The 24,990-nt window shown below is 42.8% G+C and overlaps 1 protein-coding gene across 1 annotated transcript in view; it reads left to right on the top strand.

Moving 5' to 3' along the window:
- The first annotated feature begins 2,610 nt into the window (after nucleotides 1–2,610).
- GRXCR2 (glutaredoxin and cysteine rich domain containing 2) overlaps nucleotides 2,611–24,990 on the top strand; it is a 31,531-nt gene continuing 9,151 nt past the window's right edge. Inside the window, exons 1-4 of the mRNA XM_083180121.1 lie at nucleotides 2,611–3,042; nucleotides 3,376–3,392; nucleotides 7,148–7,345; nucleotides 12,268–12,750. Of these exons, the coding sequence (XP_083036247.1) occupies nucleotides 2,727–3,042; nucleotides 3,376–3,392; nucleotides 7,148–7,345; nucleotides 12,268–12,750 (1,014 nt within the window). The 5' untranslated portion in view covers nucleotides 2,611–2,726. The remainder of the gene's footprint in view (nucleotides 3,043–3,375; nucleotides 3,393–7,147; nucleotides 7,346–12,267; nucleotides 12,751–24,990) is intronic.

Consider the following 24,990-nt stretch of genomic DNA (forward strand, 5'->3'; position numbering starts at 1 on the left):
CCCGGTTCCGATGGCTGCCAGTTCCCCCCTTGCATCTCAGAAGCTTGTGGTTGATCTCATTCAATTCCAAATCGCTGGGCCTTCAATATGATACCAGGCTGTTCCATATCGGTCAATCGGTTCCAGAGATATTGCGTGTAAACCGATTTTTTTATTTTTGTTCTTTGAGGGCAAATTACTCTGGAACCAAATGTTCCAGTTTCACTGGACCAAAATCATTCAAAGCCCACTCAATAGTTCTTCAATATGATACTTGTCTTATGTAAATGGGTCAGTTGGTTCCGAAGATATAGCCGGTTAGATGAGATAACTGTTTAAAGGGGGGGAGGGGTGGTTTGCTCTCCCCCTCACACCAGAAAATGCAGGGACTAGGCTAATGTAAAAGGGGCCAACCTGGGAATGCATTTTCTGGTGTGAAAGGGGTATTACAGTATTTCAAATAGCCGGGAACTGCAGTGCTCTGAATACAGCCAGGCTCTGCCACTGTCAGTGTCTATCACTTCTGCCTGGCGGCGGCTGTCCCCCATTTACCGCGAACATGTATTCCCCCTTGGCAATGAGCATGTAATCCCACATGGCAACGAGCATGGAACCCTGGCAATGAGCATGGAACCCTTGGCAATGAGCATGTAGATAAGCAGCACTTATGTAGCATAATTTTTAATAGGCATTATGGTGTTTGGCATAATACATAATGGACATAATGGCGTGTAACTTAACGTGTAATGGACATTATGGTGTAAATGTTTAATGCGCACCTTTGGTGGACAATGTCCCTGTTTATGAAGCGTATTGGGAATTTTGGCTTAATCTGTGTGGCATTATGTGAATTCTGCCTCAATCTGTGTGGCATTATGTGAATTTTGGCTCAATCCATGTGGCATTATGTGAATTTTGTATAAGGGGCAAGTATAATGGGGTCTCGTATTTTGTTGCATAATGTGTAGAAGTTGTATATGGTGTTGTACACTACACTCAAGGACATGCCCCCTGTTGAGTGGCCACACACCCTTTTCCGTAGCGCGCCTTCGGCGCACACACAACTACATCCTTCACTTTTGTCTCCATGGTGGGCCTGCGTACTTTAAATGCCAGGGCCTATTTTTTATCCCATTCCCACCCTCTCTCTGCCGCTCTCTTAGCATGTACACTGGCACCACTAACACCTACCCCACCTAAACCCAGTTTTATCATGGTGCCCCCCCTGTCATTTTATCCTGGATCCGCCCCTGGGTATAGGTGGTGGGCAGGTCACCCCTGTACACAGTCAGATAGGCTGATATATCAGCAGATATATGGATCATCAGCTGTGCTGAAAGGCTGACATGATAACTCTGTGAAAGACATAATTCACAATCATATTGTGTATATGCTCACAATCAGTGTTCCCTCTAAGCTGTGCGCACATGCGCGCGCACACAACTTGACGAGCGTGCGCACAGACATTACAACAGAGCGCACAAAGCAGCAGTGGTCCCTTTTTGCAGTTGTGGACTCAATTAATGTGTGTTTCACCCATTAACTACTAATCGTGTGCTGTGTTTTGAATGTTTAAATGTCTAACATCATTTTGAAGTAAAGTTAACACAGATGCTGAACGTCATTTTCCAGTTATATATAAGTGACGCACAAAAATGTTAATTTCCTTCCAAAGTTGCACAGCCAAAATCCTTTGCCACACACAGCCTTCGTAAAATTAGAGGGAACATTGCTCACAATGAGGAGATCAATGTAGGGGTGCCCTCTCCTGGGGTAGATGAGCATCTCCAAACACACAACAGCCAGGAAATAGCACACCTTACCAAGGTTTTGTTCAATCCACTTTTATTGTGCAATGCATAAAACAAAACATAAATGTAAATCCTAGCCCCATAGGCTTCTGTGGGGTTATGCCAGGTATAGGTGACGTAACCCCCCGCAGCAAAGCGTATATGCAATTCTGGAGCATATGCAGTGCAAAGAGGGGCTGCTTGGCAAACTCTGCATCACTCCACATATTCCGATCAATGGGTAATTTTCCAATGCACGCATATGCCAAAATAACTCCATTTAGGCTGGATGTCCAGAGGATAACATTGCGTGATGATCACACATATCATTCACTACGCTCAAAATTATATAAGGGAATAAACAATGCACATTTTCAGACGAGGTAGAGGAAGGTGGGAAACTGTACAGAGAAGCTTACAGCCAAGCGCAATACTTTGCTGGTGTTCAACACCTTTTTGACCGAATGTCCCATGAATTACCCCATATAAGTGTTTAATGTATTCTCACATCACTGTTCCATTTTGGTATTTTTGCTAGAGTGCATCAAATACTACCCCCTTAGCGTACCACAAATATCGATTTGTAGCTTACAATTCTGTATTCACTGTGATCTGAGAGAGGTAGATCAGTTCTGTAAGTAAAGGCTTTATTTCATATCTGGCCTGTTGTCTTTGTAGTGTTTGTAAACTGACTCACCTAAAGGAAGTGGAGGCAAAGGTGCTGTATTCATCACCACATAGATATGATTACCCTTTTCATGAGTATTTATTAATACTTAATAAGGTGGTGTTGGTTCCGAGGTTACATGAGAAGATCTTAAGCCTTTGGTGAATAATTTATCACTTGCAGAAACAAATGAAGACAAAGTAGAGGGAAGCTGAATCGACAGACACACACATAGATACACATATACATTTAAGAATTAAAGGAATACAGACAGGCCAAACAAATTTTCTATGGAGGAACTTCAAAGAAAGTTAAGCCAAAGATATGAAGACAAACCACGGAAAGTGAGATTTAAAATCTCCTCTGCATACAGTGGCCGGGTACTGAAACAAGTCTTTGAGGACGGTCAACAGCTGGATTCCCCGGACGAAGAGTATCCACACAGTTTTCTACATGACAGTTTTGAGACCACTGAACAGTACTTCAGCCCAGGAGAGGCTCATCCACAGTTCTATCCAACAGCTCGTCTCACAGCTCAGAGAATAAGCGTCTTCAGAGATGGCACCTCTTACAGACTTGCTGGTGACCAGCTCTTCCCTGACGGCTGTGGACCAGAGAAGAGTGTAAGTAATGTGTCTTATAACAAGGTACATGCATAATGATAGTGACATTTGTGTTTTAAAAAATAAGCGTTACTGTAGAGTTTGTTATAATTGGTCACAGCAAAATATCTGTTTGTTTGGTACACATTAAAGCTATACCTTTTTGTACCCAGTCCTGTTTACAGTGACATGATACTTGGGAAATTGTAAGGATACCTAACGTATTTCATAGTATAATTGCAGAAAACAAGTAAACTGTTCTTTAAAGTTTCATGGCGTAGTGTAATACGGTCCAAGTTCACCACAGGTGTGGGAATTCAGACATTTTTTTTTAAAGTGGCAAACATTTACAAGGTAAATTATGCCTTCTAAATTATTGACGCTTTAAAAAAAATTGTCACTGATATAAACTATGAGGGAGAGTAAAGAGAAATAGTATCAAGGTATCATCAACTCCTAACTGTTACGTTACAGGATGTGTTTGAAAAATGATTGATTCTGATTGGCTGGTACTTTATATATCTCTTCACTTTACCTCTTTCCTATATTTGATACATCTCCTATTTTTCAAACACTTTTCCATATTTTCAGTACCTTGATTCCAAACACGGTTATGGCATGCTAAAAATGGCAACCAGTAGGTCTTATTATTTTGCACTACATGATATATGCCAATTGTTCTGCACATGTCCAGAAAGCTTGGAATAAACAGATACAGTATGCTTGAATCTGATATGCGTGCCTGCTTGTGACCAGGGGCAGGATGGGGGATGGGAGGAGATTTCTAAATCATGCTGACTACAGTAAATGCCTATTCACAGATACAAAAACACCTGTCATAGGGGTGTATGCAATCCCAGATCACGACTGTCGGTCCGTCCCAACAGCCGTGATACTGGCCCATTTCTGGTTTGCCCGACAGCAAATTGGCAGACAGGATTCAATGTCCTGCCTGCCGATCGGCGAAAAAGGGGGCGTGTTTGTGTAAACGGCCGAGGATTGTCGAGATACGTCTGGGATCGCAACAATCCATCGCCGTTATCAGTAGAACAGGCCCAACAGCTTTTAAAGTCAGGCTTGTTCTGCCATGATGCCTCTTCAATGCTGTCGGTAAAGACAACATTGAATAGGCACCCGTCGCTATTTCCACTGTCAGAAATAGCGGCGGAGGATTGCTACCCCCCAAAGTCATAGCTACAGTATAGCCTGTATTTGAAGGCTGGTGCAAATACATTCTGCTGTTGATATCGCTAGATAGATGCTTCTGTTTGGCTAAATGTGTTCATGGCTGAATCTGATAGGTGTTTTATTCATTGCTGGTGCGTACATTGCAGAATTTCTTAATGCAAATTTTGAGTCTAAGAATAAATGTTTAAAATATTAGATGTAAATGTATGCCTGGTGTAAAGCAGGTGCATATGCTACTGGCACAGACCTGCATATATGTGGCAATGTGTGTAGCTTTGCATTTAATTGCATATTTTTAGTGAAGCTACTGTATGTAATATCTGCGAATTTGGATGCAAAAGTCAACAAACTCAGCATCAGCCCATAAATATATTATTACTATTTTATAGCATGGCTCCAGCATATTAATGGATTTATTGACAGCAATGAGATCAACAAATAAAAGCAACAATTTCAATTGTAGAAATTGTATTAAATTACCTTTTTAAACATAACTAGTGAAGTTTCCATCACAAACTCCCATGTTACTGTAAGTAAGCAGTCATCTTGGAGTCTGGCCATTACACACCATGGCCTTAGGTTTCCAGTCTTCTTCTAGGGTGGTCGGAGAAAGCCATCTGGCACTCCAAGCCTTCACCAGGCAGGTTATCTCTTGTCCCATGTACTTCCACTGTAACAGTCTAGGAAACATTAATCGTCTACTCTAGGCCACCAAGGGAATGGTATGGGTCATTGGGTTGACACATATTAGTTCAACATGCAGTGGGTAAACCACAGGTCAACATGGCTTAAGTCAAAATATGTAATAGGTCGATATGGTTAAGGTTGACAGGGTGGGAAAGTTGATACAAGCATTAGGTCAACAATGGGTAGGTCGACAGGCTAAAGGTTGACAAAATGTGTCAACCTAACGACCGCATACCCAAAAGAAGGCTGATATTTCTTCCTGTTAGGTTTATACCATAACCCCTTGCTTTCACGTTCCACAACCTAATACATCATTTCCCCTTAAGGATTTGGCTGCATTTATCACTAGTAAATGCTCAGTATGAGCACATCAGACACAAATAATTTTTTACAATTTTTAGTAACATCTTCTTCAGCTCAATGGGGATCACTGTACACTTTTCCAATATATATAACTAGCAATGAATCAAATGAAATATGTTCAGAAAAGAAGCAACAGACCCACACGAGGTTATGTACTGTGTAAATAGAAGTTTTTTTTTATTGTTTTTGTGCATTGCACTGAAAACTGTGATAAGAAGTATAAAATGAATTCACGTTGGAATCAGGGGAGAGATGGGCAGGCTGACATCTGCCCACCCTGGCCAGTACAATTAGGCAGCAATAGGACCACTTGAAAGTTGTGCATACATATTATATGATAGCTGGGAAGTATCCTGTGCCTGTGTCTTGGCTGTCAGTGTCAGGCTACAGTGCTGCTGCTGTGTGCTCCCAGCAACCAGTGTGAGAAGGGGTCACCATAAGGGGGGTACAGAATTTGCTGCAGGGCCATATTATTAGAACCCTCTGTAGCCTTGGAAGCTCCTCTCATAAACAGGTTCCACCCACCACCAGAACAGCTCTCCGTATCTCCTGCAGTAGTCCTGCCCCCCAACTCGATTCCTCATAAAACTCTCCTTCCTCCCCAGTCCCTGCTGCTACTGTAACTGCATGCCCAAAAGACGCCTGGGCCTGAATGTAGCAGACAGCCGCAGAGCACTACACAGATACTCCTTGGCTGTTTTTAAGGCGCTGTGTATATTGTGGTGGGGCCACCATGATGCAATCATGTGACCACACCCCTGAAACAAATCTCCCCGCCTGCCATGCCCACTAATGCAGACCATGCTTCTCCCTTCTGGAGAAGGGGGCTCTAAAGTCAGTCTGCATGTTGGTATTAAGCCTTCTATGTTATATCATATCTGAAAAACCAATGTCCATTCTAAATCAAGGATTCCAGTCACACAACAATTTTATGAATTTAAATCTAATTCATATACATGTCTTACCTCTGAATTCATTGAATTTAAATATATAATCAGCGTGGCAGTACCAGGCAGCTGTGAGGGACACTTGAATGCTCTCCCAGGTGGTACCACCTGAGATTCAGGAGCCTCCTGGCAGTTCTGGGATGGTAGGCAAGTATGGACAGGGCTGCCGAGGGGGGGTACTAATTACCCAGGCTCGGGCTTGCTGAAGGGGCCCTGGTCCGACCCTTCCCCCTCCGTCCCTCCCGGGCAGCAGCAGCAGTACACACCTCTACAGCATGTGCTGTGCTGACTGCAGGCTCAGCATAAGTGTCTCACTGACAGCGTCATCTTGCTTGCGAAGTTGTGCATAGTTTTAGCCGACTGTTTTTCAGATTATTAAAGATATATTTGTATTATTTTATAATTTATCAAGTGTAGATGACTAGTTCAATTGAATATATTTAGTTAACATGCTCTGTTTTTGTATATTGTAAAAATTTCTTATCAGGAAGCGAGAAAGCAAACTATACAGTAGTAATATTATTACATTATATGGTCTAGTGGCGATGTTATGTTGAGCATGTATAATTCCCTATGCCAGTCATGGAGAACCTTGGCACTCTAGCTGTTGATGAAATACGCATCTCAGCATGCCCTGCAACGGTTTTAAAATGGACAAATAGTAAAACTGTTGCAGTGCATGCTGGGATGAGTATTAGTAACAACAGCTGGCGTGCCAAGGTTCTCCATCATTGCCTATCTATACTATACTAGATGCATCTGCAGAGAAGTCCATGAAAATGATACTCACACTATGGACACTAATCTTGTATACCAATGATGCATGGCAGACTTCTATGCATGGGGCAAATATTGGATTTGCAGTAGGATCTCAACATACTTCCGGAGAAATTAGCTAATTTTGCATTTTTTTTTTTTATATAGTCATCTGATGTAATAGACTTTGGTAAAATCATAATCTACACCAGTAATCTGAAAATCATAAGGACTCCAGTTATCAAGAAAGAAGTGTCCGAAAGCCCAAAATGGTCCCCAAGAGAAGAGCGACGAGCGGCCAAGAGGGATTTATGTTATACACCTATAGACTATGAGAGTCATCAGCTTCAACATCAGAATACCCGGGTGAGCTATACTCTTCTGTTTTAAGAAACTATTGTGATATATATATATATATATATATATATACATAGTGGATAGGCCTCCGGAGATCCCAGACAAGTAGACCCCAAAAGACCAGACGGCACTCGGCAGGCTATGGATAATAACCACTTTTATATAGTTGAAGTGCAATCATGTCGACGTTTCAAAGCCGATGTGGCTTTTTCCTCAGGACGTGAGTTCACAAATAGTGCATAAGGTGCTCTCTCTTTTTTTCTCACAGCACCTTATGCACTACATGTGAACTCACGTCCTGAGGAAAAAGCCGCATTGGCTTTGAAACGCCTGGTCTTTTGGGGTCTACTTGTCTGGGATCTCCGGAGGCCTATCCACTATACATTATTGCGAGGAAGGCACCTGGGTGCTTCATTATCGTGGACGAGAGTGCCGACCAACTTCCACTGTCCTATATATATATATATATATATATATATATATATATATATATATATATATACACATACATATACATCCAAGGTGAGAGAGGCACAAGTGAAGAAAACGGCTGTATTATGCGCCAATCGCTTTCGAGGTACTGTATAAAGCCTCTTCCTCAGGGCACAGCAGTAACAACACTTATTGCCGTGCCCTGAGGAAGACGTTTTATACCTCGAAAGCGCTTGGTGCATAATACAGCCGTTTTCTTCATTTGACTTTGTGTATTTTTCTGAGTGCCTCTCTCACCTTGGATTTATATGACGTTACTTGGAGTGCACAAGAACGGATGTCCATTTAAGTGAGTGCCGACATACAGTGGATTATATATATATATATATATATACTGTATATATATATATATATATATATATATATATATATATATATATATATACGTGGGTACAGGAATGAGGCCACTCTCCAGACTGTAGAAATTTTCAATATTGCATTTTATTCAGGCACGCTGCCACACCATTAGGTCAATTAGGTGCGCCGCACTTTGCACGTGGCTAATGGCGTGCACCTTGTTGCTGTTATCGCAAGGTGTTTTTTTTCATACGATGTATGCACTGATGGCTGTTCACATGTCTTGATAATGGCTCAATTCTAGAGCCGAAACGTTGACCTAATGGTGTGGCAGCGTGCCTAATAAAATGCAATATTGAAAATTTCTACAGTCTGGAGAGTGGCCTCATTCCTGTACCCACGTATATATTGTTTCCTCACCTGAGGTTAATTGAGTGGACACCCCAGCGCTAATGGATCTTTATTAGTGAGTGTCGCCTACACCCCCAAATATATATATATATATATATATATATAGACGTCCAGGAATCGGCACTCCCAATGAAGGTAGATAGCTGTAGCCGGTGCCCTCACAGGATAGGGTATGTAGATGGAGGTGGTGCGGCACTCACGGCAAAATAAAGTCACTCTTACAAGAGATGTGATCAACGTTTCAATTTTTATGAAAAAATTGTCATCAGGATAATACAAACAGGCAAACAGTGGTCTTATATAGGTGCACATCAAGGTGAAATCAGGAGGAAGGGGTGGGGAAACCACACCCTCACTGGTTAAGGCTGACGTCATTAGCAAAGGCGTCGACTGAAAGTGACATAAGCATTACCATGGTAATGGGTGAATACAAAAATAGATGAAATAAGAAAATGTTAAAAATAGCATATACAAAAGATTTGCAAAAATATACAATATAATGTAACATGAATAATAAACAATAGACAATAGAATGGCATCAGGGCAATGATTACAGTAGGTTCTCTAAAGTTTTTTAACGTTTTTTAACGAAAGATTGCAATAGGTTCTTTAAAGTTTTTAGCGAAAGATGGAATATGTAATCTGTTCATTAAGCCCTTTGGGGGCGATGACACCAAGGCGGTGTATCCATCGCGCCTCACATTGGAGCAACTTCAATGCCCGGTCGCCGCCTCTGATAGATGTCGGCACACAGTCAATCATGCGGTAGCGCAAACTGGACACAGGATGTTTCAATTCGGCAAAGTGCCGTGCCACCGCTTGCTCACTTTTGCCCGTGGTTAGGGCTTGTCTGATGGAACACCTGTGCATCGCCATACGCTCTTTAAACATACGTGTGGTTTTGCCAATATATTGCAAACTGCAAGGGCAGATAATTTGATAAACCACGTATGAAGATGCACAGGTGAAATGATGCCGGATTTTAATTTTTTGGCCAGTGTGTGGATGGGCAAATGTATCGCCTGTTAATAAATATTGGCAAGTAACACACGTGCATCTGAAACATCCCTTTTTCACTGGTGCCAACCAGCTACAATCTGGGGTTTCAGGGTGGTATATCACATTGGTTTTAACAAGTTTATCTCTGAGGTTACTGCCTCTAGAAAAACAGGGCATGATGCGTTTGTTAATAAATGGTAAAGTTTTATCTTTTTGCACTATTGGTCATTGAGATTTGACTATTTTAGTAATCACGCCAGAATTTTCATTGTATTTATTCACCCAGGGGAAGACTTCATTGACAGTGTCAGCTTTAATTTTAGGGGTGAGTAATGTACAGCGGTCAATCTGCATAATCCTATTTTTACAGTCTAGAAGATGTTTAAGTGCATAGCCTCGTTGTGCCAGTCTCTGGATTAGATCATCGATCTGTTCAGAGCATTTTATTGGATCGCTGTTGATTCTTCTGAACCTGATCATCTGGGAATATGGGAGCCCACGTACCAGAGATCTGGGGTGACAGCTCTGTGGCTGGAGGAACGTGTTCCTATCTGTGTCCTTAATGTAAACACTGGTTATAAGTTTATCACCTTCTTTAAACAAATTAACGTCAAGGAAGTGTACATTAGAGAAGTTGATATCATAAGTAAATTTAATGGTACTGTCAGATAAATTATGATTCTCTATGAGTGCAATTAAGGACTCTTTGTCACCAACCCATATAACAAGGAGATCGTCAATAAAACGTTTGAACAGCAAAATATCCTTAGAAATAGATACATCAGAAAAAAATAAATCAGTTTCCACCATAAACATAAATATGTTGGCATACACTGGTGCCACCGATGATCCCATTGAACAGCCCTGTATTTGTAAATAATACTCGTTGTTATAGATAAAGAAATTGCTGTTCAGGGTTAATTCCAATAAAGCAATAATAAAGTCAATTTTGTCAGATGAAAAGTCACTGTTTTGGGACAAAAAACGTTTAGTGGCATTTAAACCCTGTGCATGCGGAATCATAGTATACAGGTTAACTACATCAATCGTCGCAAGCCAACTTTGTGCAGGTATGGAATCAAAGTTCTGCAATAGTTCTAATAAAGTCATAGTATCAAGCAAGAAAGTTGGCTGTACCTGAACCAGAGGTTGAAGCAGGCTGTCCAGGTAAGTTGCGGCAGGTTGCAGGAGGGATCCCTCGGCCGATACGATGGGACGACCTGGTGGCGGGTTGATCCCCTTGTGGATCTTAGGCAACGTGTATAAGATCGGGGTTATTGGGAATGGTGGTGACAATATTTCCTTGATATTAGGGGTAATCACATTAGAGTCCACACCTCTCTGTAGTATATTATTTAGCTGTTTTTTCACTTCAGTAGAAGGATTGCGAGGAAGCTTGCGGTAAGTACTGGAGTCCGTCAGATGTCGCATGACCTCTGCATGATAGTCTTGGACATCTTGGAGGACGATTGCACCTCCCTTGTCCTCTGGTTCAGGTACAGCCAACTTTCTTGCTTGATACTATGACTTTATTAGAACTATTGCAGAACTTTGATTCCATACCTGCACAAAGTTGGCTTGCGACGATTGATGTAGTTAACCTGTATACTATGATTCCGCATGCACAGGGTTTAAATGCCACTAAACGTTTTTTGTCCCAAAACAGTGACTTTTCATCTGACAAAATTTACTTTATTATTGCTTTATTGGAATTAACCCTGAACAGCCCTGTATTTGTAAATAATACTCGTTGTTATAGATAAAGAAATTGCTGTTCAGGGTTAATTCCAATAAAGCAATAATAAAGTCAATTTTGTCAGATGAAAAGTCACTGTTTTGGGACAAAAAACGTTTAGTGGCATTTAAACCCTGTGCATGCGGAATCATAGTATACAGGTTAACTACATCAATCGTCGCAAGCCAACTTTGTGCAGGTATGGAATCAAAGTTCTGCAATAGTTCTAATAAAGTCATAGTATCAAGCAAGAAAGTTGGCTGTACCTGAACCAGAGGTTGAAGCAGGCTGTCCAGGTAAGTTGCGGCAGGTTGCAGGAGGGATCCCTCGGCCGATACGATGGGACGACCTGGTGGCGGGTTGATCCCCTTGTGGATCTTAGGCAACGTGTATAAGATCGGGGTTATTGGGAATGGTGGTGACAATATTTCCTTGATATTAGGGGTAATCACATTAGAGTCCACACCTCTCTGTAGTATATTATTTAGCTGTTTTTTCACTTCAGTAGAAGGATTGCGAGGAAGCTTGCGGTAAGTACTGGAGTCCGTCAGATGTCGCATGACCTCTGCATGATAGTCTTGGACATCTTGGAGGACGATTGCACCTCCCTTGTCCTCTGGTTCAGGTACAGCCAACTTTCTTGCTTGATACTATGACTTTATTAGAACTATTGCAGAACTTTGATTCCATACCTGCACAAAGTTGGCTTGCGACGATTGATGTAGTTAACCTGTATACTATGATTCCGCATGCACAGGGTTTAAATGCCACTAAACGTTTTTTGTCCCAAAACAGTGACTTTTCATCTGACAAAATTTACTTTATTATTGCTTTATTGGAATTAACCCTGAACAGCAATTTATTTATCTATAACAACGAGTATTATTTACAAATACAGGGCTGTTCAATGGGATCATCGGTGGCACCAGTGTATGCCAACATATTTATGTTTATGGTGGAAACTGATTTATTTTTTTCTGATGTATCTATTTCTAAGGATATTTTGCTGTTCAAACGTTTTATTGACGATCTCCTTGTTATATGGGTTGGTGACAAAGAGTCCTTAATTGCACTCATAGAGAATCATAATTTATCTGACAGTACCATTAAATTTACTTATGATATCAACTTCTCTAATGTACACTTCCTTGACGTTAATTTGTTTAAAGAAGGTGATAAACTTATAACCAGTGTTTACATTAAGGACACAGATAGGAACACGTTCCTCCAGCCACAGAGCTGTCACCCCAGATCTCTGGTACGTGGGCTCCCATATTCCCAGATGATCAGGTTCAGAAGAATCAACAGCGATCCAATAAAATGCTCTGAACAGATCGATGATCTAATCCAGAGACTGGCACAACGAGGCTATGCACTTAAACATCTTCTAGACTGTAAAAATAGGATTATGCAGATTGACCGCTGTGCATTACTCACCCCTAAAATTAAAGCTGACACTGTCAATGAAGTCATCCCCTGGGTGAATAAATACAATGAAAATTCTGGTGTGATTACTAAAATAGTCAAATCTCAATGGCCAATAGTGCAAAAAGATAAAACTTTACCATTTATTAACAAACGCATCATGCCCTGTTTTTCTAGAGGCAGTAACCTCAGAGATAAACTTGTTAAAACCAATGTGATATACCACCCTGAAACCCCAGATTGTAGCTGGTTGGCACCAGTGAAAAAGGGATGTTTCAGATGCACGTGTGTTACTTGCCAATATTTATTAACAGGCGATACATTTGCCCATCCACACACTGGCCAAAAAATTAAAATCCGGCATCATTTCACCTGTGCATCTTCATACGTGGTTTATCAAATTATCTGCCCTTGCAGTTTGCAATATATTGGCAAAACCACACGTATGTTTAAAGAGCGTATGGCGATGCACAGGTGTTCCATCAGACAAGCCCTAACCACGGGCAAAAGTGAGCAAGCGGTGGCACGGCACTTTGCCGAATTGAAACATCCTGTGTCCAGTTTGCGCTACCGCATGATTGACTGTGTGCCGACATCTATCAGAGGCGGCGACCGGGCATTGAAGTTGCTCCAATGTGAGGCGCGATGGATACACCGCCTTGGTGTCATCGCCCCCAAAGGGCTTAATGAACAGATTACATATTCCATCTTTCGCTAAAAACTTTAAAGAACCTATTGCAATCTTTCGTTAAAAAACGTTAAAAAACTTTAGAGAACCTACTGTAATCATTGCTCTGATGCCATTCTATTGTCTATTGTTTATTATTCATGTTACATTATATTGTATATTTTTGCAAATCTTTTGTATATGCTATTTTTAACATTTTCTTATTTCATCTATTTTTGTATTCACCCATTACCATGGTAATGTCACTTTCAGTCGACGCCTTTGCTAATGACGTCAGCCTTAACCAGTGAGGGTGTGGTTTCCCCACCCCTTCCTCCTGATTTCACCTTGATGTGCACCTATATAAGACCATAGGCGAATCTAGAATAATGGTAATGGGTGGTCCCAGATCTAGACATAACAGCAGGGGGACCTTTGCGCGGCGTAGCCGCGCGGCAAAAAGGGGGCGTGGCCTCGCGAGAAGGAGGCGTGGCATCACACCCATTACACATAAAGCCACACGCCGTAATGCCAATTACACATAAGGCCACACACCATAATGCCCATTACACATTGTGCCACATATCATGATGCCCATTACATACTATATAACAAACCGTAATGCCCATTACATATTTGCCACAGAAGTGCTGCTTACCTACGTGCTCATTGCTAGGGGGTTCTTGCTTGATGGCACCATAGTACCCATTACACATGATGCCGCACACCATAGTACCCATTACACATGATGCTGCACACCATAGTACCCATTACACATGATGCCGCACACCATAGTACCCATTACACATGATGCCGTGCACCATAGTACCCATCACACATGATGCTGCACACATAATGTCCCTTACACATGATGCTGCACACATAATGTCCCTTACACATAATGCCGCTTACACATGATGCTGCACACCGTAATGCCCCTTTGAAATAATACCCCTTTCACAACAGAAAATGCTGGGATTTACCCGGGAATATGGTCCCAGGATCATGCAGGGACATTCCCAGGCTGACCCTTTATACACCAGCCTAGTCCCTGCATTTTCTGGTGTGGGGGGGAGAGACAACCACTCTCCTCTCCCTACCCCCCTTTAACAAACCAGCTATATCTTTGGAACCAACTGACCCATTTACATGAGACCAGTATCATATTAAAGAACTTTTGAGTTGGCTTCGAATGATTTTGGTCCCGTGAAACTGGGCTGTTTGGTTCCAGAGAAATCTGCCCTCAAAGAACATAAACAGTCATGAAATTACATTTAAGAAATGTTTGCCACAGAAGTGCTGCTTACCTACGTGCTCATTGCTAGGGGGTTCTTGCTTGATGGCACCATAGTACCCATTACACATGATGCCGCACACCATAGTACCCATTACACATGATGCTGCACACCATAGTACCCATTACACATGATGCCGCACACCATAGTACCCATTACACATGATGCCGTGCACCATAGTACCCATCACACATGATGCTGCACACATAATGTCCCTTACACATGATGCTGCACACATAATGTCCCTTACACATAATGCCGCTTACACATGATGCTGCACACCGTAATGCCCCTTTGAAATAATACCCCTTTCACAACAGAAAATGCTGGGATTTACCCGGGAATATGGTCCCAGGATCATGCAGGGACATTCCCAGGCTGACCCTTTATACACCAGCCTAGTCCCTGCATTTTCTGGTGTGGGGGGGAGAGACAACCACTCTCCTCTCCCTACCCCCCTTTAACAAACCAGCTATATCTTTGGAACCAACTGACCCATTTACATGAGACCAGTATCATATTGAAGAACTTTTGAGTTGGCTTCGAATGATTTTGGTCCCGTGAAACTGGGCTGTTTGGTTCCAGAGAAATCTGCCCTCAAAGAACATAAACAGTCATGAAATTACATTTAAGAAATGAAAAAAAAAAACAAAAAAACGGTTTAACCTTAATATCCCTGGAACCAATTAATCCCTATAGATCCAGCCTGGTATCAGATTAAAGACCCAGCGATTTGGGTTCGACTGAGATCAACCTTGAGCTTCAGTGATGCCGAAGGGGGAACTGGCAGCCGTTGAACTGGGTGGGGGTCCCATGTTATCCTATAGGGAAAACGTTCCAGCTTTGCCTGACCGTATCTCCCGTTCCCAGAGGGCTAGAGACACGGGGCTGGGCTCGTTGGAAAGCCCCATCCCTCAGCTACAAAATGGGCTAATGGGTGGTCCTGTGCACCCCCGGACCACCCCCTAGATTCGCCTATGTATAAGACCACTGTTTGCCTGTTTGTATTATCCTGATGACAATTTTTTCATAAAAATTGAAACGTTGATCACATCTCTTGTAAGAGTGACTTTATTTCGCTGTGAGTGCCGCACCACCTCCATCTATATATATATAAATATATATATATATATATATATATATATATATATATATATATATATATATTACTAATGTCAGATGTGCTCTTCTATGCCATTACAAATATTTCGGTTTTGTTCTGAAATCTAAAAGGGTGTAGGAGTGGTCTCAGTATTTGCCCATTCCAGATCCACCTTATCTAGGGTAATCCTTCTAGTTGGGTTCAATAATTCATACCTAGAGCAGAGGTGTAGCCTGGAACCATGGCATACAGAGCAAGCTCGTGTCACGCCCCCCCCCCCCCTCTTTTTTGTGCACTCCCCCATGCCACTTGCTCATAATGCCCCCAGTAGTGCCTCACACATTATTCCACAAGTAATACTAACCACCCACTGGCCTGCAAACTCCAGCATTCACCTCTGCAGACCACGGTGACGTCAGGAGTAGTTGCACTGCTTATACATAATGCCCACCATAGACCATATAAAGCCCACAGTTGCTGACAGAAGTGCTGCTTATACTTTATGACCACAGTTACTGACAGTAGAAGCGCTGCTTATAACCTATGCCCACAGTTGCCGACAGTAGTAGCGCTGCTTATACCCAATGCCCACAGTGGCCAACAGTAGTATTGCTGCAAGGGCCGGCGCTACCCACTCAGTACAGCCTGCAAAGCAGTTAGGCACCGGACCTGAGAGGCACTCCACCCTCTACTGACACAACTGCTGCTGAGTGACAGCTGTAGGGTGCAACTGTCTCATTCATTGTCCCCAAATGATTTAAAAGTAGAGTCCACCTTTGCTCTACCCACTTCACATGCAGTGACAGCGGCACGGGCACCTTCCCTTGCTGCCTGCACACTCACTGTTTCTCACTGTTTCTCCTCACCCGGTGGCTCCTCAGTCAGGCATGCTGCACAGTGCCGCCTACAGGGGACCGAGCCTAGGACACAGAGGGGGAGCACCGATCAGAGTCAGCGTGGATATCCCCTTCTGTGTCCTAGGCTCGGTGCTCTGCAGGCTGCACTGTGCAGTGTGCCTGACTGAGAATCCGCCGTGCTCATTGCTCCCTTTAAAGTGGCCACCCCCTTTTTTCTAGAGCGCTTCTTCAGCACGCGCATAGCAACAACCTTCACTTTTCCATACCCCCAAATTTCCATTTCAACCACTGGTGGACACTATGTGTAACTTGCACTACTCTGGTCATTATGTGTAAGCCACATTACTGTGGGCATTATATGTAAAAGGAACTATTACTGTTGGCATTATATATAAGGGGAATTATTGTGTGGCATAATGTGTATAAGGGACACTAGTGTGTGGTGTAATGTAAATAAGTAACACTACATGCAGTGTAATATGAATAAGATTATGCTACTGCATGCTGTATTTTGAAAAAGCATTTCTCATTGTGAGAACATACCCCCCTTTTTATTGTGCACGTCTCAAGCATGCACTGTCTCTGTTATAAGGTATTGGAGGGAGGGCGCAAATTTATAGTTTGCAGGAGGGGGCCCAACACCCTAGCACCGGCCCTGAATGCTGCTTATACCCAATGCCCACAGTTGCCGACAGTAGTAGCTCTGCTTATGCATAATTCCCATAGTTGCCGACAGTAGTAGCGTTGCTTATACATAATGTCCACAGTTGCCGACAGTAGTATTGCTGCTAATACATAATGCCCACAATTGCCGACAGTAGTATTGTTACTTATACATAATGAACACAGTTGCCGACAGTAGTAGCGCTGCTTATACATAACACCAACAGTAGTTGTGCTGCTTATACATAATGCCCACAGTTGCCAACAGTACAATCGCTGCTTATTCATAATGCCCACATTTGCTGACAATAGTAGCGCTGCTTATACAGTACATAATGCCCACAGTTGCTGACAGTAGTAGCGCTGTTTATACAGTACATAATGCCCTCAGTTGCTGACAGTAGTAGAGCTGCTTATACAGTACATAATGCCAACAGTTGCTGACAGTAGTAGCGCTGTTTATACATAATGCCCACAGTTGCAGGCAGTAGGTGCACCATTATACATAATCAATACACTTTTGCCTTGTGATTGTAGGGTGTGGGAAATACTATCCTGCTATTTAGATATTTGCTGTTATAAATTCTACTGTATCTGCGCTATTCTAAAAAAATCCGTTATCATGTGCACTTAGGTCCTTATTCTAGTTGACTCGGATGGATGCATATTTTCGGGCGGCCACTGAGTGTTCTTAGGCTTGCCTACCGTACGGATCGCTCACACCGTCCGAATGCGGTAAGATGCCGAGCGAACGGAACGCGAGTGGATGTTTTATGTAAACAACTCCCCCATCTGTGGGAACCTCCCCATCCTCCGATGGTCGCCGACCATCAAATGATGGACCGAGCGGTCAGACAGCTCCGAGTGCTCCAGACCACTCGGACATTTCTCCATGCGAAAGCAGGGATATATGCGGGCAGCTGGCATCTGGCTATGTCAGCTTTCCGCCCCCACACGTGTGTCACGGGCAGATTAGCATACGTACGCCCAGCATTTTCATGGGAATGCCCATGAAACGCGGGGCGTACGCAAATGGTATTGAGCCCAAACAGCCCTTCACACCCCTCTCCACCCCCTGTTCAGATTGTTCTGACCAATCGTTTTCTGTACGGAATTCACGCCATATCCGGACGTGCGTGGCATTCGCACATGCACAGAAACGCCTCTGCACATGCGCAAATACAAAACATTGGCCATCCGACTGAACACGCAGCCGTCTGACTCAATAAGAATAAGGGCCTTAGTTCACGCTTTCATACATAGAGGGTATTGCTGGAATACTAATTGAATATTGTATACCTTTGTAATAAATGTGAGTACTAATCGATTATATAGTGTTCTTCCCTAGCACAGAGCAACTGTGTAGTGGATTGCATCCAATAAAATCATATGTGTGCATAATATATACCCAGTTGGTAAACTTAGGTGACCACATAAAAGGTGATGAAATGTTGTCTACCAAGTTTTGGCTTTCAGTATTTTTTTTATGACTGGAATACCACCTCACCCCACAAGCATCTTAGGACATTGGCGTCCTGCGGGTACACCTTTGGAGGGACCCGGAAATATATCTCCCTAAGTTTACCACACCATATACATACAAGTCATGCAACACAATAGTAACCCCCTTATACTGTACTTGCCTCGTATACATTATACCACATGGAATGAGCCAAAAATCACACCAACTGAGCCAAAATTCACACTATGGCACACGGATTGAGTCAAATTTCACATTTTGCAACATGGATTGAGCCAAAATACACACTATACCAAACGGATTGAGCCAAAATTCACAATATTCTTCACAAAAAATGTACACCATAATGCCCATTACATGTTAAGCCACACACCATCATTTCCATTATTTATTATGCCAAACACAATAATGCCAATTAAAAATGATGCTACATACTGTAATTGCTGCTAACTTATGTGCTCATTGCCAGGGGTTCAATGTTCATTGCCAAGGGGGAATACATGCTTGAGGTAACTGGGGGACAGCCACCGCAGGGCAGAAGTGACAGCCACTGACAGCCGGGCAGCGAGCAGGGGGCTCTCCGACTGTATTCAGAGCACTGCAGGTCCCGGCTATTTGAAAAAATACCCCTTTGACACCAGAAAATGCAGGGACTTACGTCCCAGGACGTAAGTCCTGGGTCATAAGTCCCTGAATTTTCTGGTGTGAAAGGGGTATGGTCCCAGGTTCATGCAGGGACATTCCCGAGCTGGCCCCTTTTACACCAGCCTAGTCCAAGCATTTTCTTGTGTGAATGGGAGAGAACCCCCCCCCCCCCCTGTAACCGGCTAAATCGTTTAACTAGCTGAATCTTCTAAACCAACTTACCCATTTACATGAGACCAGTATGATATTGTAGAACTTTTAAGTGGGCTTCGAATGATTTTGGTCCCATGAAACTGGGCCATTTGGTTCCAGAGAAATCTGCCCTCAAAAACATGAACAGTCATGAAATTTGATTTCAGAATTTCAAATTAAAAAAAAAATAACGGTTCACCCGCAATATCTCTGGAACCAATTAACCCATACGAACCAGCCTGGTATCAGATTGAAGGCCCAGTCACAGTTTGGGTTCGAATGAGATCAACCTCAAACTCCTGTGATGCCGGAGGGGGAACTGGCAGCTGTCGGAACTGGGTGGGGGTTGGAATTAGCGGGTCCCATGTTATCCTATGGGGAAAACGTTCCAGCTTTGCATGGTGGTATCTCTGGTTCCCGGACTATTTGGGGAGTAGGCCTGGAGCTCCATCAGGCCCATTATTAATCTGACCCTGCCTATGAGAGTAATCAGCATCTATCCAATAGTTTACAACTATGGAAATATGATACACACAGTATAACAAATACCTGGGTTGGCTGATTTAACTTTATCACTGTGACTAAAATAAATCTGCTCACAAACTGTGAGATTATAGACCACTGTTTCACATTGGTGACATTTATTTAGCTAAACGTCTGGATTTATAAACTGTTACATCAGTAATTCCAGTAGGCACTCTGATACATTTGTATAAAAATACTGCAACAATTGTTTCTTCTGATGATTACAGACACCAGCAATAACAGATAGTCCAGTGGTTCCCAAACTGATACTCTGGGGGCCGTGATTCAAAAAAATATTGGAAACCCCTGAGATACTGTAGTCTGTTTTTAGTGCCTTACGTACCCAGTGCCGGTGCAAGGCACCGGAGCGCCCCAGGCGGAAGGGGGTGGGCGCCCCGGCTCACCTGCTCCATGGGAGGGGGGGTGAAGCGGCGGGGGAGGGGGGGCAGCGGGTGGCGGCGGGAGAATGATGCCTCACTCCACAGGGAGGAAGGAAGAGAGAGAGGGACTGTCTCAGATGTATGATATGGCAGGTGTGAATGTGTTCCTGAGACACCACCACTATCCACGGCAGCCCGAAGAGTGGTGAGCGCACCGAGCCCCGCGAGGGGACACGTTACGCGTCCTCCTGACTTGTTCATACCCCCACTATCCACGTCGGCATGAAGTTGATGTTATAAAGTGTGGCGAGCGCAGCGAGCCACCGAGCCCGAAGCTAGGCGAGCGCAGCGAGCCCCATGAGGGGATGTGGATTACCATACATGTAATCTGTGTCTGCTGCGCTCGCCACAAAATATAGAATAAACTCCCCGCCGACGTGGATAGTAAGGGTATGAAAAGGTCGGGAGGACGCGTAGCGCATCCCCTCGCAGGGCTCGCTGCGTTCGCCACGCTTTGGGCTGCCGTGGATAGTGGGGGTTTGAAAAGCCGTGGATAGTGGTGGTTTCAAATGGAGGCATTTGCCAGTATGTAACAAGGAGCACTGGCAAATTCCTCCTTCATTGTGAATGAGACGCACTTGCGTCCGCACCCCTTTTTGGACAGGAGACGCACGCCCTACAGAACTCGAAATAGATACTCAGACGCAGGAGCGTCTCATTGCTGGAGCGTCTGAGATGCTCCTGCGTCTCAGACAGATGGAGCCCCTCTCCGCAGGTGCCACCATGATCTCCTCTCCGCCAAAGAGAGGGGATCATGCTGGCGCCGGTGGTGTGAGAGAGGCGCTGACTAGGCCTGGCAGAGACGCCTGGGACAGAGATGCAGTTCCCAGCAACAGTACGGTAGTTACTTGTGTAGTTTCACGGCGGCAGCCTACGTTGATAATGTAGCTTAGGTTGCCACCATGAAACTACACAAGTAAGGCAGCCATTGGGCTACGCTGATAACGTAGCTTCAAACATAGCGTAATCTGCCGCCGTGAAACTACACAAGTACCGTTTTTCATTCTTTTTTTTTCACAAAATGAACACTCACTGTGGAGTCACAGTGCTTATGTGACATGAAAACAGTGAGGTACAGAGCACACAAGTTGCACCAACCCCCCCCCCCCCCATGTACATTATAATAGTAATATTTATTTACTTGTACTTTTTATAATTATGTGTCACAAACACAGTGGAGAATAGAACACACAGGTTGTACAAAAAAAATCAAGTATAGTATTATTTATTTACTATAACTTTTTTTATTTTAAATGACTCACATTGCGGACTCACAGTGCTTGTGTATGTTATATAAACACAGTTGGGTACAGCACACAGAGAGTGTACAAAAATATATTGTTTAATATATAATATTTAACCTTTTTTTAACAAAATTACCACTTACAGTACACTGCTTATGTAACATGAACGCAGTGGGTTACAGCAAACAGAAGTTGTACCAAAAGAAAAGTATATTTAATAGTATTTTTTTTACCTATTTTTAAAACTATAGTACAAGTTGTGCAAAAACAACTATTTTGATGAATTGAGCCCATACACTGTATCATATAAAGTCTTGGTATTTATTTTTCATAGCAGGTAAACAGCATACCACATAATCAGCACAGTAATGATGTTTACAACATTTGCGGCATACAGGTCACAGCATAATACAATCACTTCCGAAAGCTCCAGTGTTCCCTACTGTAGCCCACACCCGACCTATCACTTGGGCACCATCGAGAGCCTTTTCCTTTTGCCCTAGAAATACGTAAATCAAAAGAGCACAGGTGCTGCTGATTATACAACGTTGTTGCTGCTACTGCTCCATAACTTGGTCTGGATTCTCCACATTACTCTCATGTGGAGCGATGCTATCTCTGCCACACTATAATATTATTTATTTGAACCTTTTTTTCTAAAATGACCACAAGTTGTAAAAAAAAAACAAATTATAGTAATATTTATTTACTTGGTATTTTTTTTAAATGGTGACTCACTAAATGGACTCACAGTGATTATATTTACATGAAAGCAGTGGGGTACAGCCTGTGGAGAAACAGTGCTTACAGTATATTTATTTATGTGAATGCAGTGGAGCATGGTATCTACACCACACACCAGTTGTACAAAAATACATTAGCTCAGCTCTGCACTGCACTTCAGGCAGTGACAAAATAAGATTGAAACACTAGTGCACTAATGCAAATGGAAACAGTTATTTAAATTTAGCGCAACCAGAACATGCAGGACTTACGGGGTTATTCTGGTTCACTCGCAAAGGCAAATTCCATGTGCAGTGCAGGGGGGCAGATGTATCTTGTGCAAAGAGAATTAGATTTGGGGAGGGTTTTACTTCAAAGTGAGATATATATTGCAGTGTAAAAATAAAGCAGCCAGTATTTACTCTGCACAGAAACAAAAGAACTCACCCAAATCGAAATCAAATTCAAAGGAATTTGACTTTGCGAGTGAATCAGAATAAGGGCCTTAGTGTTCTGTCAGCACTAAACAAAGCAATACAAAATACAAGAGTTGTGAGTGGACTGGGCGTTCTTTCAATAGGAACCACACCACAGGTGATCAATAATGGTATAATACAATGACCTGATGGAGATGTTTTTTTAGAGATTCCTCAGGCCACTTTTTGCAGATCTCTGAATGTGGAAGAAAAACCTGAAATAGAATGATCTCTAGTCCCCAAAGCCGGGAATCAGTTTGATACCACAGAGAAAAAAAAGATCATATTGCAGCACCTTCAAACTTTAAAAAGGTTTTAATCGATTGCACTTACAAATTAAAGATGTTATAGATAGAATAAAACAATCATCCATATGGCACAACAGCATTCACAATAGTACTTAGCAGTCCCTCAGGGAGTCCCACACGGTCCTAGATAGAGGATAGATGTCACCTGCCGATTCCCAATGGAGAACGTGTCCAAAGTCAATAGCCACACTTAACGTGTTTCGAGCTGGAAGTCTGAGGAAGGGCTGCTCCTCTCTCTTTTATTCTCTCTCTTTCCCGACACCCTTTTTTTCTCTTGCTCTCTTCACTCTGTCTTTCGTCCCCTATAAGGGGCATTGTAGTATCAATGGTGGGAGGGGGGCCCGTTCAAGCTTTTGCTATGGGGCCCACAATGTCTAGTTATGTCCCTGCCTATGGCACATGCGTTCCCCTAAGCGTGCATCTCAGTAAATTGTTGCATTGGAGATTGCTGGAATTAGGAATGGAATAGCAAAATCATAGGCGTTCCTGGATGGTGACTGGGAGGTGGACCGAATTTAAGGCACAAAGAGGCCACCTCTTGGGTGTGTTATAGGTATGTCAGTATATGTACTGTAGCTGACTTCCCATATAAAGATCTGCAGCCACAGAGGCTATGTTTGGAGGAATTTCAGAAGGAGACAATATGGGGGAAATTTACTAAGAAATATGAAAACATATACAAATGCATCCGACTGGCATCGGGAAATAAGACTCGTAAATTGTAGAATCCTGGTGCACAAATTTGCATGGCGATTCATTATCGAACAACTGCGCATGCGTATGGATCATAGCATGCATAAGCGAGCCAAAATAGCAACAAAAAAATAAAGAAGAATCTAATCGTAATCCCGCCAAAACTTGATTGACAGGAAGCCATTGTTAATGGGCGGCAAACAGGCATTTTTTTAGGAATGATGTGTGACTTCAGCACCAGTCTCTATCAGCCTGCATCTGTCGCAGAGTTGTGGAAGGGTCAGAGACTAGTTATGCTCAGACTGAGAAAATTCAATGGTGAGTGATTTGTGTATGGATTTAAAACTAAACGTCGATTGGCAATATTTTCGCAAGCCATTCGCAGACTTGCACAGGATGCTTTTTCACTCTGTCTGGGCAGCAATTATCTGATCGCAGGGCACTGCAAAATAACATCAGCTCGGAATAAACCCCTATATCGTTAATGCCAGCATGCTCCTGGATGTGGCTACTGAACAATATCCTTAGCAATATCATAGAAACATAGAATTTGACAGCAGATCAGAACCACTTGGCCCATCTAGTCTGCCCTTTTTAAAAACATGTTACCTCAAACCATATTTGATCCTTATTTCTTTGTAAGGATATCAATATGCCTATCCCAAGCATGTTTAAATTGCTCTACTGTATTTGCCTCTACCACCTCTGATGGTAGGCTATTTCACTTATCCACTACCCTTTTTGTGAAGTAATTTTCCCTCAAATTTCTCCTGAATCTTCCTCTTTCTAGTTTCAGTGCATGTCCTTGTGTTCTTCTGCTCCACTTCCTGTGAAGAATGTCTCCCTCCTGTACCTCGTTAAAGCCCTTTATATATTTGAAAGTTTCTATCATGTCCCCCCTTTCCCTTCTCTGCTCTAAACTATACGTTACAATCTTTTAGTCTTTCCTGGCCCGTTTTGTGATGTAGGCCATGAATTATTTTAG

Source organism: Crinia signifera, chromosome 4, assembly GCF_055691185.1.
Source record: "Crinia signifera chromosome 4, ASM5569118v1, whole genome shotgun sequence".
NCBI classification, from domain to species: domain Eukaryota; kingdom Metazoa; phylum Chordata; class Amphibia; order Anura; family Myobatrachidae; genus Crinia; species Crinia signifera.